The 16,537-nt window shown below is 41.6% G+C and overlaps 1 protein-coding gene across 1 annotated transcript in view; it reads left to right on the forward strand.

The window, feature by feature from the left end:
* The window catches only part of TRA2A (transformer 2 alpha homolog), a 42,823-nt gene extending 41,631 nt beyond the window's left edge, over positions 1–1,192 (forward strand). Inside the window, exon 8 of the mRNA XM_040433654.1 lies at positions 847–1,192. Within this exon, the coding sequence (XP_040289588.1) occupies positions 847–857 (11 nt within the window). The 3' untranslated portion in view covers positions 858–1,192. The remainder of the gene's footprint in view (positions 1–846) is intronic.
* Positions 1,193–16,537: the final 15,345 nt, after the last annotated feature.

Genomic DNA, 16,537 nt, shown 5'->3' on the forward strand with positions numbered 1-16,537 from the left:
TGCTTGTTACCTGAGCTTCATTGTAAGGTAATAAAGATACGCTGAGTAAAAGTTACTGCCGGAATAGTCTGCTGTCAGCAGCGGGGCCGGGGCTGTTATGGGGAGGGGGATCTGTGTATGGCACTGTTATGGGGAGGGGGATATCTGTGCACTGTTATTGGGAAGGGGATCTGTGGATAACACATATAGCATAAGATGCTATATAGTGTCATCCACAGATCCCCCCTCCCCATAACAGTGCCACCCACAGATCCCCCCTCCCCATAACAGTGCCACCCACAATTTGTTTTAATATGGCCTTTGAACATAATTTTTTTTGTAATTTTGGTGTTTTTTCCAGATTAATCGATTAAATTATCGATTATTCAAATAATCGTTTGCTGCAGCCCTAGTAAGATCCTATTCACCCTAATAGAGCTCTATCAGGGTGAATAGGACAAGGGTTCTAGCCCCTAAGGGGGCTAATAGTTCGTGAATGAAAAGTAAAAAAAAAATCAAATCCCCAATTTTACATATAAAATATATAAACAATAAATAAACATATTACATATCGCCACGTCCGTAACGGAAAAAAAAATGGACTGCACGATTCGGCTTTTTTAATTTTTTTTAAATTTATTTTTTGACACCTTGTCCCCTCAAAAAATAGGATAGGTCTGTTCTATTATGGGCCGAATGTTCCATAAAATGCAGAATGACTGGGCTTTTTTGGTGTTGTGACAACTCTAGTAAAAACACTTCTTGTGACAATAGGGAGGAGGGGGTACTTGAATATTTGTGCTAGCATTGGCTATAGAAATAGGTAGCTGCTGGTTTCCATGTCTAACTTTTTTTTTACCTTTACAGGGCGTTACTGACACCTTGAAGCTGGAGAATTTTTAATATCTGAAGCATCCAGTTAAACCTTCTTTTTTAAGACTTTAATACAATTTTTCAATTTTGAAAGTTTTTTTTTTCTGTTGTACTGTTCTGTGAATCTCAAATCCAATGGTATTGCTGTAGCTCCAGGTTTCAGGATATCTAGTCTTCAAGATCTCTAAGCAGGAATACATGGTTTTCCTTAATCCCTATATTAGGAGGATTAATTTTTTTTTTTTTCTGTGAACAGATTATTTAATCAGCGTTCTGATTGCAATGAACTATATTTTGTGATGGAAATCTCATGTATAATAAAGCAGAAGCTTTGACAGACTTGTGTTGCTGTTGTTTTTACAACACTTTGAATGAATGAGTCGCAAGCAGGAAACTGACAAGAATGGTACATTGTGCGAGTGTCTCAGCACCGACCAAAAAATTGTTGCATTAGCTTTAGGCCTCATGCACACGACCGTATGTGTTTTGCGGGCCACAAAAAATACAGATGACGTCCGTGTGCATTCCATATTTTACGGAACAGCCACTAATAGAACAGTACTATCCTTGTCCGTAATGCGGACAATAATTGGATAATTGGACATGTTCTATTTTTTATTTTTTTTTGCGGAACGTACAAACATGGAGTACCTTTTTTTTTTTTTTTTTTTTTTTTTTTTTTTTTTTTAGATAGATATATCTCTATCCCATTGAAATGAGTGGTTCTGCATGTGGTCCGCAAAAGAAATTAAGTGTGTGCATGAGTCCTTAATGAGTTTGTGTGCGATCTAGTACAGTCCTGATGGTGCACAGAAGGCAATTACTGTTGTCTGAACTAGGTGAGTCATGCTAGCCACTCTAAGAAAAGGCTCTTTGGCTCAAACAACCTTAGGGCTCATGCGCATGAACGTATTTTCCGTTCCATATTATATATATATATATATATATTTTTTTTTTTACAAGAGCTTATACTTGGGAGTATTGTGATATAGCAATCCCCAAGAGTGTAGTTATCCCATCTCCCCCCCCCAAACATGATCCAAGACTTCATGAAGGGGTAAAGCAGGACTGTTTTTAATGAGCACAAAGGCATTTCTTATATACAAAAAACAATCAAAGGAAACCCGCGCTGCCTTACTCAATAAAACAGAATATAGTGTGAAGTACACTGAATGACACTCCAAAGAGTGTGTCGCTGCTGGTCTATAGTAGGGAGTAAATTGCCTAAACCCTAAAAAAAAGTGAATCAAATTAAAGAACAACGTAATGGACCGCGCTGACTATACAGTGTGAATTAATAATCAATATCTTAATATGTAGCACATTAGATAATGTCCGCTACTGTGTCCACCGTTACTAATTAAAGTAATGTCCGGAGTCGGTACAAGTTGGTTAATCTAATGGATGATCAATTTATATAGATGATTTATGAAAGATAGTCACTTGCTTGTAATGGGCTGACTTTCGGAATCCTTCCTGGTACTCGTACTGGAGAGTAGCTGTGATAGCTCGATCTTCAGGTTTCCTCTACAAGCGTGCGCGGTCCCGGCCGGTGACTCGTGCGCGCGAGGGAAACCCAGGCTGGTGATCCACGAGGACGTTGCTTCCGTGTGACGTCACACTAAGGATGGATGCCTTCTCGGACCAAAACAATTACCGAATTTCTTCCTCAGGGATGAGGAATTGATGTTATATGTCTCATTGGAGAGTTGCAATTTGCCAACTTGGCTAACCAACGTGCCACGGAGTCAATTCATTAGATTGAGATGCAACTGCACACTGTTAGAGCAGGCCAAGGTATTATTGAATAAATTTGAAGAGAAGGGATACAAGACTGCTGAATTGGAGAAAATAAAGTCAGAAATAACACTAATTGACAGGAAGACACTTATACATAAAAAGGACGACAAAAAAGATCAACTAGAGAATGAAAATGACTCCGCCTTTAAAATCCCAATTATAACACAATATAGCGAAAAAGAGTCTTAAAAAAAATTGTCAAACGCCATTGGGATACCCTCAAACAAAACAAAGTAATAGGGGAAAAAATATCTAAATACCCATGCTTTGTATTTAAAAAGGCCAAAAACTTGGGGAATATAATAGCCCCGTCTGTCAAAAGAACAACTGTAAAAAAGAACAATACAGAAACTATCTAATACTGGCAACACCAAAACAATAACATATAACATCAATTCTGGTTTCTTTCCCTGTAAAATTTGTAAAGCCTGCCACACAAGTCAGACCAAACCAATAAAAATCTGAGGGTGCGCAGAGGACATTTGGGATAGAGGGTCACCTCACTTGTCACACCAGTGGGGTGATCTACTTTATCAAATGTCCATGCGCAAAATTATATGTAGGCAGAACAAAAAGAACTTTACAAACCAGGATAAAAGAACACATGGCCAATATAAAGAAAAGATTTGACGGTCACCCCTTATCTCGACATTTTGCTGAAAAACATGGAGGGATTTTTAGGGGATCTATGTTCGGAGCGTTAGAACACATTAGACCTGACCAAAGAGGTGGAGATTACATCAGAGCAATGTCCAGAAATGAAACCAAGTGGATTTTTAATCTGAACACCTTGCACCAGTGGGACTGAATCAAGAGATTGAATTATTTGCTTTCCCCTAGAATACACGATCATAAAACCATTGAAAATGCATATAATAATCCAATATAACAACTATCAGGATAATATAACTTATAATTTCTTAAATATGCATTTTCATTTATAATATAGTGCATCATCTTATGAATTATAAAACATTTCCTTTAACATTTGGTCATTAGAAGCCTTCAACCCACCCTAATGGTAAAAACAGAGGCTATAGCACGTGCTGGTAAATGTGACTGGTTAACTGGTGACCATGGAGACGGACGCCTATTTACTTGCAGAGAGAACAACAAATACCCATCCCTGAGGAAGAAATTCAGAAATTTCGAAACACGTTCGAAGTGTTTTGGTCCGAGAAGGCATCTATCCTTAGTGTGATGTCACACAGAAGCAACGTCCTCGTGGATCACCAACCTGGGTTTCCCAACACTGTATAGTCAGCGCGGTCTATTACGTATTTCTTATATACAGTTTTCCCCACAAGGTTACCACCTACGCGCTCCTTGTGAAGCGCAGGACACAGTCACAGCAGCCAATAAATAGTGTTGTACAGTTAGACACTCCCAGCTAATGTACACAACCCCCGCCTGTGATTACAATTAACAAAATACAATGGGCATTGTCTGTGACGCAATCAACAAATACAGTGGGCATTGCCTGAAACACAATTAACTTAATCACTCACAGGCAGAAAACACACATTTTTCCCAACCACAGAAAACACCACATATCCCCATAAAAGTCACATCCCCTGATGGCCTTGATCTGGGTGAACAAACTATCAAAAAATCACCCAGATCGGTTCAGGAATTTCCTTTAAATTCTTATTTTTGCTCCACCATGCACATGGTCCCATGCCCAAAATAGTTCCTTACATTTGACGACAAAACACTGCTGGACAATTTAAGATGGCCGCCGCCACATGTTTGAATCTGTTCCAGTTAAAAGTCCAAGGGGCAGAAACAGTGCCTTTAAAATCCAATATGCCCAAATTGTGTCCCAGGGGCCATAGTCACGGCAAGAGGCTGGCAAACAGGCCTCTCCAAATCCCAGTGACTAAGGTGCTTTCGTCACACCGCATGTCCGTTCCGCAAAAATATAGAACATGTCCTATTGTCTGCATTACGGATAAGGATAGTAATGTTCTATTAGGGGCCGGCTGTTCCCTTCCGCAAAATACAGAATGCACACGGACGTCATCCATTTATTATTATTTTTTGCATACTGCAAAATACATGTGGTCATGTGCATGAGCCCTTAGTTTGTGATCTGTGTAGACAATGTTCTAGATATCGTACACACTTTTTTCCCTTCACCCATGACAGCACCACGAGAGAGGATCTGCCCCCACAGACAGGAAACCTGTAGAATGAAAGGGCGGACACTCTCTCCTCCCAATTCAGTGTGGTTTCCTGTCTCTGGATGCCTGCAGGTTTTTCCTTTCAGGTGGTGCTCCTATGTTGATCCTGTGGATGTGGATCTAGACCGCAAACATACCTGCTATCCCTGAGAACGTGAGGCAGTATCAGTTGGTGCGCTTGTATGGATGGGCAGATGAACAGCAGAACCCCTGAGGGGGCGATTGTGTGCTGGAGCTTGCAGTGCCTGGCAGCATCGTGGATGCGCTAGAGGCACGGACCCAGGCCTTAGTGGGAAGAGGAGGAGCTTACGGCAGAGAGAAGGCTGAGGGAAGCATTAGGAGTCGCGTGATCGGCGCGCTGATGTCATCCATGAGTGCCTATGAGTAGAGCACGCTATAGGCTACAGACTGGCGTCCTAAAGCAGCGCTCTGGTGGCCGGCAACAGAAGCATGGAGGAGGACAAACTCACTGAGGAGTCTACAGTTCCTCCAGCCTTGACTAAACCTAGGAAGGTGGTAACTAAGAAAAGAAGAATAAGGAATGTGCTTTGTGTAAAGCTGAGTTGTCTTCTGGTTAGGAAAAGAAAATGTGTCAGTCCTGTATCGATAAGACAGTGGCAGAAGAATCGCCATCATTTTATAAATGTCTCCAGGCATTAGTCAGATCGGAGGTTAATTCTCCCCTGTCTTAAAAAGTCTTGGGGGAGAAAGATGCTAGAATGAGACGCCATGAGTCTGCACAGGAACATTTTTTATCTGAGGAAGAGGAGGTACACTCCTTTATTTGGACATTCTGACAATTCATCCCTATCTTCCTCTGAAGAGGGTGAAATTAGTGGTAGACCGCGTTTTCCCATAGAAGTTACAGAATAACTCCTGAAAGCTATTCGTTCGACTATGGGCATTGAGGAGACAAAAGAGCCCCGGTCTATGCAGGATATTATTTGGTGGACTAGAATCCAGACACCACAGCACTTTCCCGGTTCATAAAAATGTTTCTGCCTTAACCACTTGCCATCTGGGCCATTTGCCCCCTTCCTGACCAGGCCTAATTTTGCAAAACTGACATATCTCACTTTATGTGGTAATAACTTTGGAACGCCTTTATTTATCCAAGTCATTCAGAGATTGTTTTCTCGTGACACATTGTACTTCATGATAATCATAAATTTGAGTCAAAATATTTCACCTTTATTTATGAAAAAATCCCAAATTTACCCAAAAATTTGAAAAATTCGCAATTTTCTGAATTTCAATTTCTCTGCTTTTAAAACAGAAAGTGATACCTCATGAAATATTTATTACTTAACATTCCCCATATGTCTACTTTATGTTGGCATCATTTTGGAAATGTCATTTTATTTTTTTAGGACGTTAGAAGGCTTAGAAGTTTAGAAGCTATTCTTAAAATTTTTAAGAAAATTGCCAAAACCCACTTTTTAAGGACCAGTTCAGGTCTGAAGTCACTTTGTGGGGCCTACATAGTGGATACCCCCATAAATGACCCCATTGTAGAAACTACACCCCTCAAGATATTCAAAACCGATTTTACAAACTTTGTTAACCCTTTAGGCGTTCCACAAGAATTAAAGGAAAATGGAGATCAAATTTTTAAATTTCACTTTTTTGGCAGATTTTCCATTTTAATCCAATTTTTTCTTTAACACATCGATGGTTAACAGCCAAACAAAACTCAATATTTATTACCCAGATTCGGCGGTTTACATAAACACCCCACATGTGGTCATAAACTGCTGTATGGGCACACGGCAGGGCGCAGAAGAAAAGGAACTCCACATGGTTTTTAGATGCCATGTCCCATTTGAAGCCCCCTGATGCACCCTTACAGTAAAAACTCCCAAGAAGTGACCACATTTTGGAAACTAGGGGATAAGGTGCCAGTTTTATTAGTACTATTTTTGGGTACATATGATTTTTTGATCATTCATTATAACACTTTATGGGGCAAGGTGACCAAAAAATTGGTTGTTTTAGCACAGTTTCTATTTATTTATTTTTACAGCGTTCACCTGAGGGGTTCAGTCAAGTGACATTTTTATAGAGCAGATTGTTACGGACGTGGCGATACCTAATATGTATACTTTTTCTCATTTATTAAAGTTTTACACAATAATAGCATTTTTGAAACAAATAAATTATGTTTTAATGTGTCCATGTTCTGAGAGCTTTAGTTTTTTTATTTTTTGAGAGATTTTCTTATGTAGGGGCTCATTTTTTGCGGGATGAGGTGACGGTTTTATTGGTACCATTTTGTGGGACATAAGCGTTTTTGATCACTTGGTGTTGCACCTTTTGTGATGCAAGGTGACAAAAATTGCTTGTTTTGACATTTTTTTTTTTTACGGTGTTCACCTGAGTGGTTAGCTCATGTGATATTTTTATAGAGCTGGTTTTTACGGATGCGGCAATACCTAATATGTATACTTTTTTTTATTTGTTTCACTTTAACACAATAATAGCATTTTTGAAACCAAAAAAATGATGTTTTAGTGTCTCCATGTTCTAAGAGCTATAGTTTTTTTTATTTTTTGAGAGATTTTCTTATGTAGGGGCTCATTTTTTGCGGGATGAGGTGACGGTTTTATTGGTACCATTTTGTGGGACATACGCGTTTTTGATCACTTGGTGTTGCACCTTTTGTGATGTAAGGTGACAAAAATTGCTTGTTTTGACACAGTTTTTTTTTTTTACGGTGTTCACCCGAGGGGTTAGGTCATGTGATATTTTTATAGAGCTGGTTTTTACAGACACCGCAATACCAAATATGTCTATTTTTATTTATTTTTAAATTATTTTTTTTACTTGGGGACTTTTTTTTTTTTTACATGTGAAACTTTTTTATTTTATTTTTTCAACCCTTTATTTTTTATTTTTTTATTTTACACTTTTGCTTCACTTTTTCTTTTTTTTTTTTCACTGTTGATTTCTCCTGTAACTGGGGCTGACATAGTAGCCCCAGTTACAGAAGAAATGCACCCCAGAGAGGCTGTACAGCATAATACTGTGCTGTACAGCCTCAGTGCAGGGCTGATCGAGGTCTGTGGATGACCTCACACAGCTATTGCACACTCCGGTCACGGCGGTCACATGACCGCCGGGCCGGAACAGGAAGCACACAGCGCTTCCTGCTCTGCATACACAGCGCTCGGTGAGCGCTGTGTATGCAGCGATTCAGAAGGCAGGGACACCTGGGAACTGTCCCTGCCTTCTCTCTGGGTTGCCCTGCTGTCACTGACAGCGGGCAACCCGATCAGCAGCTGCATGATTAGCGTGCAGCTGCGATTTCTGAAAGGACGTTTTAAAACGTGCTTTCAGAAATAGAGGTCCACCCATAGGACGTTTATATCCTATGGGCGGACGGGAGGAGGTTAATTAAAGGGGAATGGAGAAAACATAACAGGAAGGTTTACATCTCAAAAAATCTCAAGCGGAAATATCCCTTTAAAGAGGAAGATTGTGCTACATGGGATAAAGCTCCCAGGATAAATGTGGCAATATCTATAGTATCCAAAAAGACTGCCCTTCCCTTTGATGACATAGGGATATTGAAGGACCCATTAGCTAAAAAAGCCGATACCTTTTTAAAATGGGCTGGGGAGGCATCTACTTCCTCCTTCAGACCAAGTGTAGCTTCTACATGTACGACTCGGTCCCTTATAGTCTGGCTCTCTGAATTAGAAAATCGGCTAAAAAATTGATGCCCCAGGGAGGAAATATTAGCATCCCTGCCAACAATAAAAAAAAAAGCAGCTGACTTCTTGCCAGATGCCTCAGCTGATTGTCAGACTGGCGGCCAAGTCTGCCGCCTTGTCAAATTCAGCACGAAGAGCGCTTTGGTTAAAGAATTGGGTTGGAGACCTCCCGTCTAAGAACAAACTATGTGGTGTCCCCTGTGAAGGGGAGTACCTTTTTGAGCTAACACTGGACGACTTATTAGATAAGGCTGTGGATAAAAAGAAAAGATTTCCAGGGTTTCAGAGCTCTTTTCCCTCGAAGAATAGGTTTAACCGTTCCTTTCGCCCCTTCAGAAGTAATCAAGAAACAGATAAAAAGTCCAGGGAAGTCAGGTTCCGGAACCAAAGGGGAGGTAGAAGTTATTTCTTCAATCAGTCCTTTGGAGACAAAAAGAAACAGGATCAGCAATGACGCCAGAAGTCAGGTGGGGGGCAGATTAAAAAATGTCTTTCCGGCCTGGTTCCAAATTTCTTCAAGTTTATGGATTCTAGACACCATTCTCTATGGGTTAAAATTAGAATTCAGTCTGGCCCCTCCAGTAAGATTCCTAACTACAAAAGTTCAGGCCTCGGCTCTAGGAATTTCTGCCATGGAAAGCTAGGTTCTAAAATTAGTAGAAAAATCAGTTTTAGGCCTCATGCACACAACCATGGTGTGTTTTGCGGTCCGCAAAACACGGATGGCATCCGCGCGCATTCCGCAATTTGCGGAACGGCACCAACAGCCTTCACCATAAATGCCTATTCTTGTCTGCAAAGCACGGACAAGAATAGGACACGTTATATTTTAGCGGGGCAACGGAGTGCTGTCCGCATCTTTTGCGGCCCAATTGAAGTGAATGGGTCCGCATCCGAGCCGCCAAAACTACGGCTCGGATGTGGACCAAAACAACGGCCGTATGCATGAGGCCTTAGTCCCGGTAGCAGAGGAGGAAAAAGGTGAGGGGCTTTATTCCGCCCTGTTTTTAGTAAAAAAAAAATAATGGCTCATTCAGAACAATAACAAACTTAAAAAAATTCAATCTTTTCCTACAGATCAAAAAGTTCAAAATGGAAACTATAAAATCGGTCATAAACCTACTTTCTCCTCTCTTTTTCATGGCAGTACACGATCTCAAAGATGCATATTATCACGTTCCAATTTTTGCAGGGCATCAAAAATTCCTAAGGGTCCCAGTCAGAATAAGAGGTCAGTTATGGCATTTTCAGTTTCAGGCGCTCCCGTTTGGCCTGTCTATGGCCTAAATTTTTACAAAAATAATCACAGATGGCGGCTCATATAAGGAAGAGGGATTTTCTTTTCATTCCGTACCTGGACGATTTTCTGATTGTAGGGAAAACGGTATATGCCTGCGAAATAGCAATAGCTGTGGTGACAGAAATCCTGAGCAGATAAGGATGGATTATAAACCTGGAAATATCAAGACCACATCCTACCAGAAGACTGTCTTTTCTGGGATTGATATTAGATTCTTCCCGCCAGAGCTGTTTTTTGCCAGAGGAAAAAGTAATTCTCATTCAGGAAAAAATCTGACACCTGATCAAGAATCCGGTGATCACAATGAGGAAAGGAATGTCTATCCTGGGATCCCTCACATCTTGTATTCTAGCAGTACTATGGGCAAAACTCCACTCAAGGGGCCTCCAATGGGAAATCCTGTATCGCTGGGAGAAAAACGACTCCCTAGATCAGTGATGGCGAACCTATGACACGGGTGCAAGAGGCGGCACTCAGAGCCGTCTCTGTGGGCACCCGCACCCTGGAAAAAGTCTATGCTGTACCAATAAGCCTTAGACTTTAACTGTCATTCATCAGCGAAGGGCACGCTATGAACGGCACAGTGAGAGCACTGAATGTAGGCAGTTATTATAGCTAAATGATAAAGTACATGGAAGATACACTATATTGGTATTCAGGTTAAATTGCTGTGTTGGCACTTTGTGATAAATAAGTGGGTTTAGGTTGCAGTTTGGGCACTCAGTCTCTAAAAGGTTTGCCATCACTGCCCTAGATGCAAAAATAAGGATTTTGCATCAAACTCTCCAAAGCTTGACATGGGTGCTGGAGAGGGAAAATCTAATTCAGGGAGTTCCGTGGAAACTGAAAGATCTGATTTGCCTAACTACGGACGTGAGTCCCTGGGGATGGGGTGCTCACATTCAGGAGAGCTCTCTTCAGGGTCATTAGGAGAGTATCCAAAAAAGGGGGTCCTCCAACCCGAAGGAACTAATGGCTGTACGCCTAGTGATGAGTTCTGTTTTTTCAAGAATAAGAGGAAAAAATCTAAGAATTATGACGGACAATAGGACTACCAAGCGGTGATCAGCCGGCACTCCGTTCAAAGAGCGTGGTGCACGTGTCCGAGATAACAATCTCACGTATATTGTAGAAAAAGACCGGCACTCACTATATCTTCTGCAAACTCGATGCTTTAATTGGTCACATATAATATAGAGTTCTGTGACGCGTTTCGGCTCACAGCATGAACCTTTCTCAAACAAGTAATGGCATACAAACAAAATAGCATACAGTATTTAAATAGACCGCCAAAGCGAAAGTGACATCAGGTAACCTTGGTGATGAACTAAACAAAAAGACAGAAAACCGTGAAGAAACAACCCAACTGCAGCAGCATCAACAAATACAAAAATAATATGGCATGTGAGGAGTTCTCCAAGAGTGAGGACGATTTAAGGATGAGATGATGCCGTTGGGGGTTCATCACGTTTTCTGAAATAAAGAAAAGAAAAAGCAAATAAATTAAATGACAATTACGTAAATATTAAAAATAATAATGGAGCTTGGGGATTACAGGAAACTGTTGCGATCATACTCCCGGTTCAATCCCCTGGGTTCAAGTGTCTGCAATTTGTGAATCCAATAGGCTTCAAGTTTTTTTTTAACATTTTGATCCTGTCACCACCTCTGCGAGGTTGCGGTACATGTTCGATAATCTGGAAACGCAACTGTGAGACATTGTGACTGCAGCGATCAAAGTGGTAGGGAATCGGTAAGAGCAGATTCTTTTTACGTATAGAGGTCTCTCCTATATATAAGAGACCACACGGACATTTTATTAAATACACCACGTAATTGCTGTTACATGTGAAGAATCCCTTAACAGGGAATTTCTTTCCTGTATGGGGATGTAAAAAATATTCTCCTCTGATTACGCTCGAGCAGTGTATACACCCCAAGCAGGGGAATGTACCCTTTCTTGGTGTGGACAAGGTACGCTGTCGCTTCTCAGTCTGACTGCTGCCCACATCAGCCCTTACCACCATGTCGCGTATATTTTTATTGCGTTTGTAACAGATTAAAGGAGGACTCTGGAACTCCTCCACAGAGGGGTATGCCCTGGATAAAATGCTCCAATGTCGATTAAAAATAAATCTACACTTGTTTACCCATGGGTGATATTTAGCGACAAATGGTATACGTGACTTTTTTTCTTCTTTTTGTCCCAAAGAAATAGCTTTATTCCTCTCTCTGTTCAGCAGTGAGGTGGGATAACCACGATTCTTAATAGGACTAGACTCATACCTAAGTCGACAATAGGACTAGTCTCATACCTAAACAAACAGGGGCACAAGGTGAAGAACTCTAATGCAGGAAGCCCAGAGAATCCTCTTACTAGCAGAAAAAGAATGTGCGTTGATATCGGGGGTGTGGAAAACAAACAGGCAGACTTTCTCAGTCGTCACCCTCTCTCTTATGGAGTATGGACTCTAGACCAATCCATTTTCAAGAAGATAACGGCCCTCTGGGGACAACAGGATCCCCTTGTGGGATAGATGCCCTGGTACAGAAATGGAAAATTTCCCTGGCCTACGCCTTTCCTCCTCTTCCCTTGATTCCTCGTGTATTACGGAAAATCAGGGAAGAGGGGGCGAGGGTTATCCTTATTGCTCCATTTTGGCCGAAAAAAGGTCTTGGTTCACGTGGCTCCGGATCATGTCAATTTCGGATCCGCGGGTCCTTCCAGAGATCCGGGGTCTGTTGAGCCAGATTCCAGTCTTTAATCCAGACAAAAAATCTCTACCTAACTGCCTGGAACTTGAAAGGTACCTGTTAGAGAGGAAAGGATTTCCCAATGCCTTGATCTCAACTCTTCTTAAGGCTACATGCACACGACCGTTGTGTGCTTTGCGGACCGCAAATTGCGGACCACGGAACAGAGCAATGGATACGGACAGAACACTGAGTGCTGTCAGCATCTTTTGCGGCCCCATTGAAGTGAATGGGTCCGCATCCAAGCCGCAAAAACTGCGTCTCGGATACGGACCAAAACAAAGTTCGCGTGCATGAGGCCTAAGAGCAGGAAAAAAGTAACGGTAGCCATCTATGCTAGAGTGTAGCAGAAGATTTAGATTTTGGGCATATCCAGATCAATTATATTGCATCTTCTGCTCCCATCCATCTAATATTGGAGTTCCTTCAGAAGGGACTAGTTCTGGGACTTGCAGGTAATACTTTAAAAGTGCATGTCTCAGCTCTGTTGGCCCTGTTTAATCAGGACATTGCAGGTTGCCCGTGGGTATCAAGGTTCTTTAGAGCAGTAGACAGATCTACCCCGACAGCTTCAGTTAGACCTCCTCGGGATTTAAACCTAGTTTTAAAGGCCCTAACTCGTCCTCCATTTGAACCTATAGAGACCTGCTCTTTTAAATGTTTCACCTTGAAGTTATGTCTTCTAATAGCTTTAACATCTGCTTGCAGGATTAATGAGATTCAGGCCATTTCCATCAATCCTCCTTATACCACAATTTTAGAGGACAAGGTTTTGATACGTCCAGATCCGGCTTTTCTCCCAAAAAGTCGTTTCTAAATTTCATAGGTCCCAAGAAGTTATTTTTCATACCTTGTTTAAAAATCCTGGGTCAGAAGAGGAGAGATCCCTTCACTGCCTAGACGTCAGAAGGTCTTTGATTAACTATCTCTCTCGCACTAAAAATTGGCGCAGATCTTCTTCACTCTTTATACTCTTTCAAGGAGTTCTAAAAGTTCTTTTGCTAGGTGGATTGTTTCGGCTATTTCCTTGTCTTATTTTTCATCTGGGTTATCTCCTCCAACGGGTCTTAAGGCACACTCTACCAGGGCAGTGGCTGCCTCCTCGGTTTCCATAGAGGATATTTGCAGAGCAGCCACCTGGTCTTCTCCTTCAACCTTTTTTAAACACTATCGTCTTGATTTGAACTCCTCTCCTTCAGGATCTTCCTTTGGGGGAAAGGTGCTTCTTTCTACTCTCCCAGCCTGAAAATTCCTCTGGTAATTCTCTCGTGGTGCTGTCATGGGCGAAGGGTAATTTGATTTTCCAGAGCCCATGACAGCACCCTTATGTTCCCTCCCTGCTGTTTTTTTTTCTGGTTGTCTTATATTCACATGGGTGTAGCAAAAAACAACAACTGGTTAAACGGAAATTATTTTTGACTATATAACATTATGTTGGCGGCCTTCCTCCGATGCTTGGATATCACATTGAATTGGGAGGAGAGTGTCCGCCCTTTTATTCTGCAGGTTTCCTGTCTGTGGGGGCGGATCCACTCTCGTGGTGCTGTCATGGGCTCTGGAAAATCAAATTACCGGTAAGTAATCATCTTTTTTTAATTTTTTATTCTGGATTATGGTACATTCTGCTACAGGTATCCTCAGCTTGAATTGTTTCTTTTCCCCCTCCACAGGACGCCCAATATCAGGGTCCCCTGCCACTCATGAAACTGTCAGTCCTGTGTTCTCCCGTTTGAATAGAGTAGTAATTGTGTATGGCCACTGCTGGAGATGGCACAGTGCTGTACTTGGCTATTTCCAGTAGGCATGGGCACCCATTTTCATCATCATAAGTGGGAGTCCATGTATTCAGACCTCCACTGATCAAACACTTATCCTCTATCTTCTTTTTCTTGGGAAATCCCCATTAATGTATTGAGAGAAAATGCATGAAGTACATAATTGTTGATGCAATAACTCACTGCCATGGTTTTTTAGGGTGTAGTTTTTACGGCACGCACTGAATAAATATTTAATACTTTAATGGCTTTTTTTTACTTTTTTTTGAGTGACATGAATGAAGAACAGAAGGAGCCCCACCCTCTGTCTAACCTCTCAGATACTGCAGTTGCTATTAAATGCAGGATCTAAGGGGTTAAATGACGGTGTTATCTCCGATCCTGGTCATTGTGACCGAGAGTCATCTATATTGGGCCTCGTCCACGCTTCCATGTCAGTACAACATACAGTATTTGAATTAAAATGTCCTTAAATAATCTGTGAAGTATCCATGGTTGGTCCTTCTGTCAGCTTTTACTCTCCATGTGTCATCCATAATCCACAGACATTGCACAGGTGAAAATTCACTTCATGAGCATTTTCTATCTGGCTTCCATGCAAAATAACCCTCGCCCCGTTTTCCGAAAATCCATGTTATGTCCGTGATTTTCATTGACCCATAGACTTCAATGGACGTGTGCAGTCCGTGGCACGGGTTAGGGTACTTTCACACTAGCGTTATTCTTTTTCATTATTGAAATCCGGTAAAGGGTCTTAATACCGGGAAAAAAGCGCTTCCGTTTTGTTCCAATGCATTCTGAATGGAAAGTATGCATCAGGATGTCTTCCGTTCCGTCCCTTGTACGGTAAATCCCGGAACACTACCGCACTTGCCGAATCCGGCATTAATTTCCATAGAGATATATTCATGCTGGATCCGGTACTAAGTTTTCCGGAAATTGCCGCGTTGCCGGATCCGGTTTACGCCGGGATATAAGAGGAGCTATTTTTGCTTTTTATCTTTGAAAAAAATTAAATACCATACCGTTATTCTGGATGAGCCGGATCCGGTATATAACTGGATCCGGAAAAAAAAATATTTCCATTTGCATGCGGTTTGCTGGATCCGGCAGGCAGTTCCATTGCCGGAACTGCCTGTCAGATCCGAACAACGCTAGTGTAAAAGTACCCTAAAAGTAGTGCATGAATCTGTGGATTTTTTTTTGTGGACACGGACCGCAGAAAATCACAGATATGTGGACAGATATTAACGCTGTCAATAATAAAAAAAAAAAAGCGACAGCATGCATCCGTGAAAATCAAAAGTGTGGACGAGGTTTTATACAGCTTGTGAGCTGCAAACAAATACCGTACCTGTACAGTATTGTGCATTAAGATGTTTTCCAGGTTTTAACATTTATGGCCCATCCTTAGTCTGTCAATGTGTAATTGGTAGGGGGTCTGAGCTTAGAGACACCTAGTAATCAACAGAACCCAGTATCAACAGGCACGTCCGACATTTTTCTCTGGCCCTGTGACTAGGGTCTGACCACTTCTCCAGAGCAGCAGTGCAGGAGACTCGAGGTTGCTGACGTGAGTAGATTGCTTTCAAATACACAGGGACATCAAGATCTTCAACCTCCTTCTCTCTCCAGTTTACTCAGCCCCTCCTTCCTAGTTATATAATCCACCACCCATTTCTCACATGACCGCATTCTTCTGGTGTTTGCAACCCCAGTATGGACTCAAAGGCTGGGTTCACAAGTGACTAATTAGCTGTGGCTTTCCTGCAGCAGAAAATCTGCAGGATTTCTGCTTCTAATCTGCAGCAGAAAAAAAACACACCAAAGGAAGCGTTCATATGCTGCAGATTTTGTTGCAGAAAAGCTGCAGATTAGACGCAGTTTCATTCTTTGCATTGGAATGGGTGAAATTTGTAGTATAAATTGGCATGCTGCAGATTTAAAATCTGTACCACAGGTCAATTTCTGCTGCACATTTTTTTTCTGCCATGTGTGACAGAATTGCTGAAAGCTCATTCACTTTGCTGGTACTGTACAACGCTGCAGACTAGCTGCACACAAATCTGCAACAGCAAATCTGCATCTAATCAGTCACTTGTGAATCCAGCCAAAGAATATGGCATTTTGGGAATTATACAGCAGGTGGCATTACCATGC

This window comes from Bufo bufo, chromosome 5 (assembly GCF_905171765.1).
Source record: "Bufo bufo chromosome 5, aBufBuf1.1, whole genome shotgun sequence".
NCBI classification, from domain to species: domain Eukaryota; kingdom Metazoa; phylum Chordata; class Amphibia; order Anura; family Bufonidae; genus Bufo; species Bufo bufo.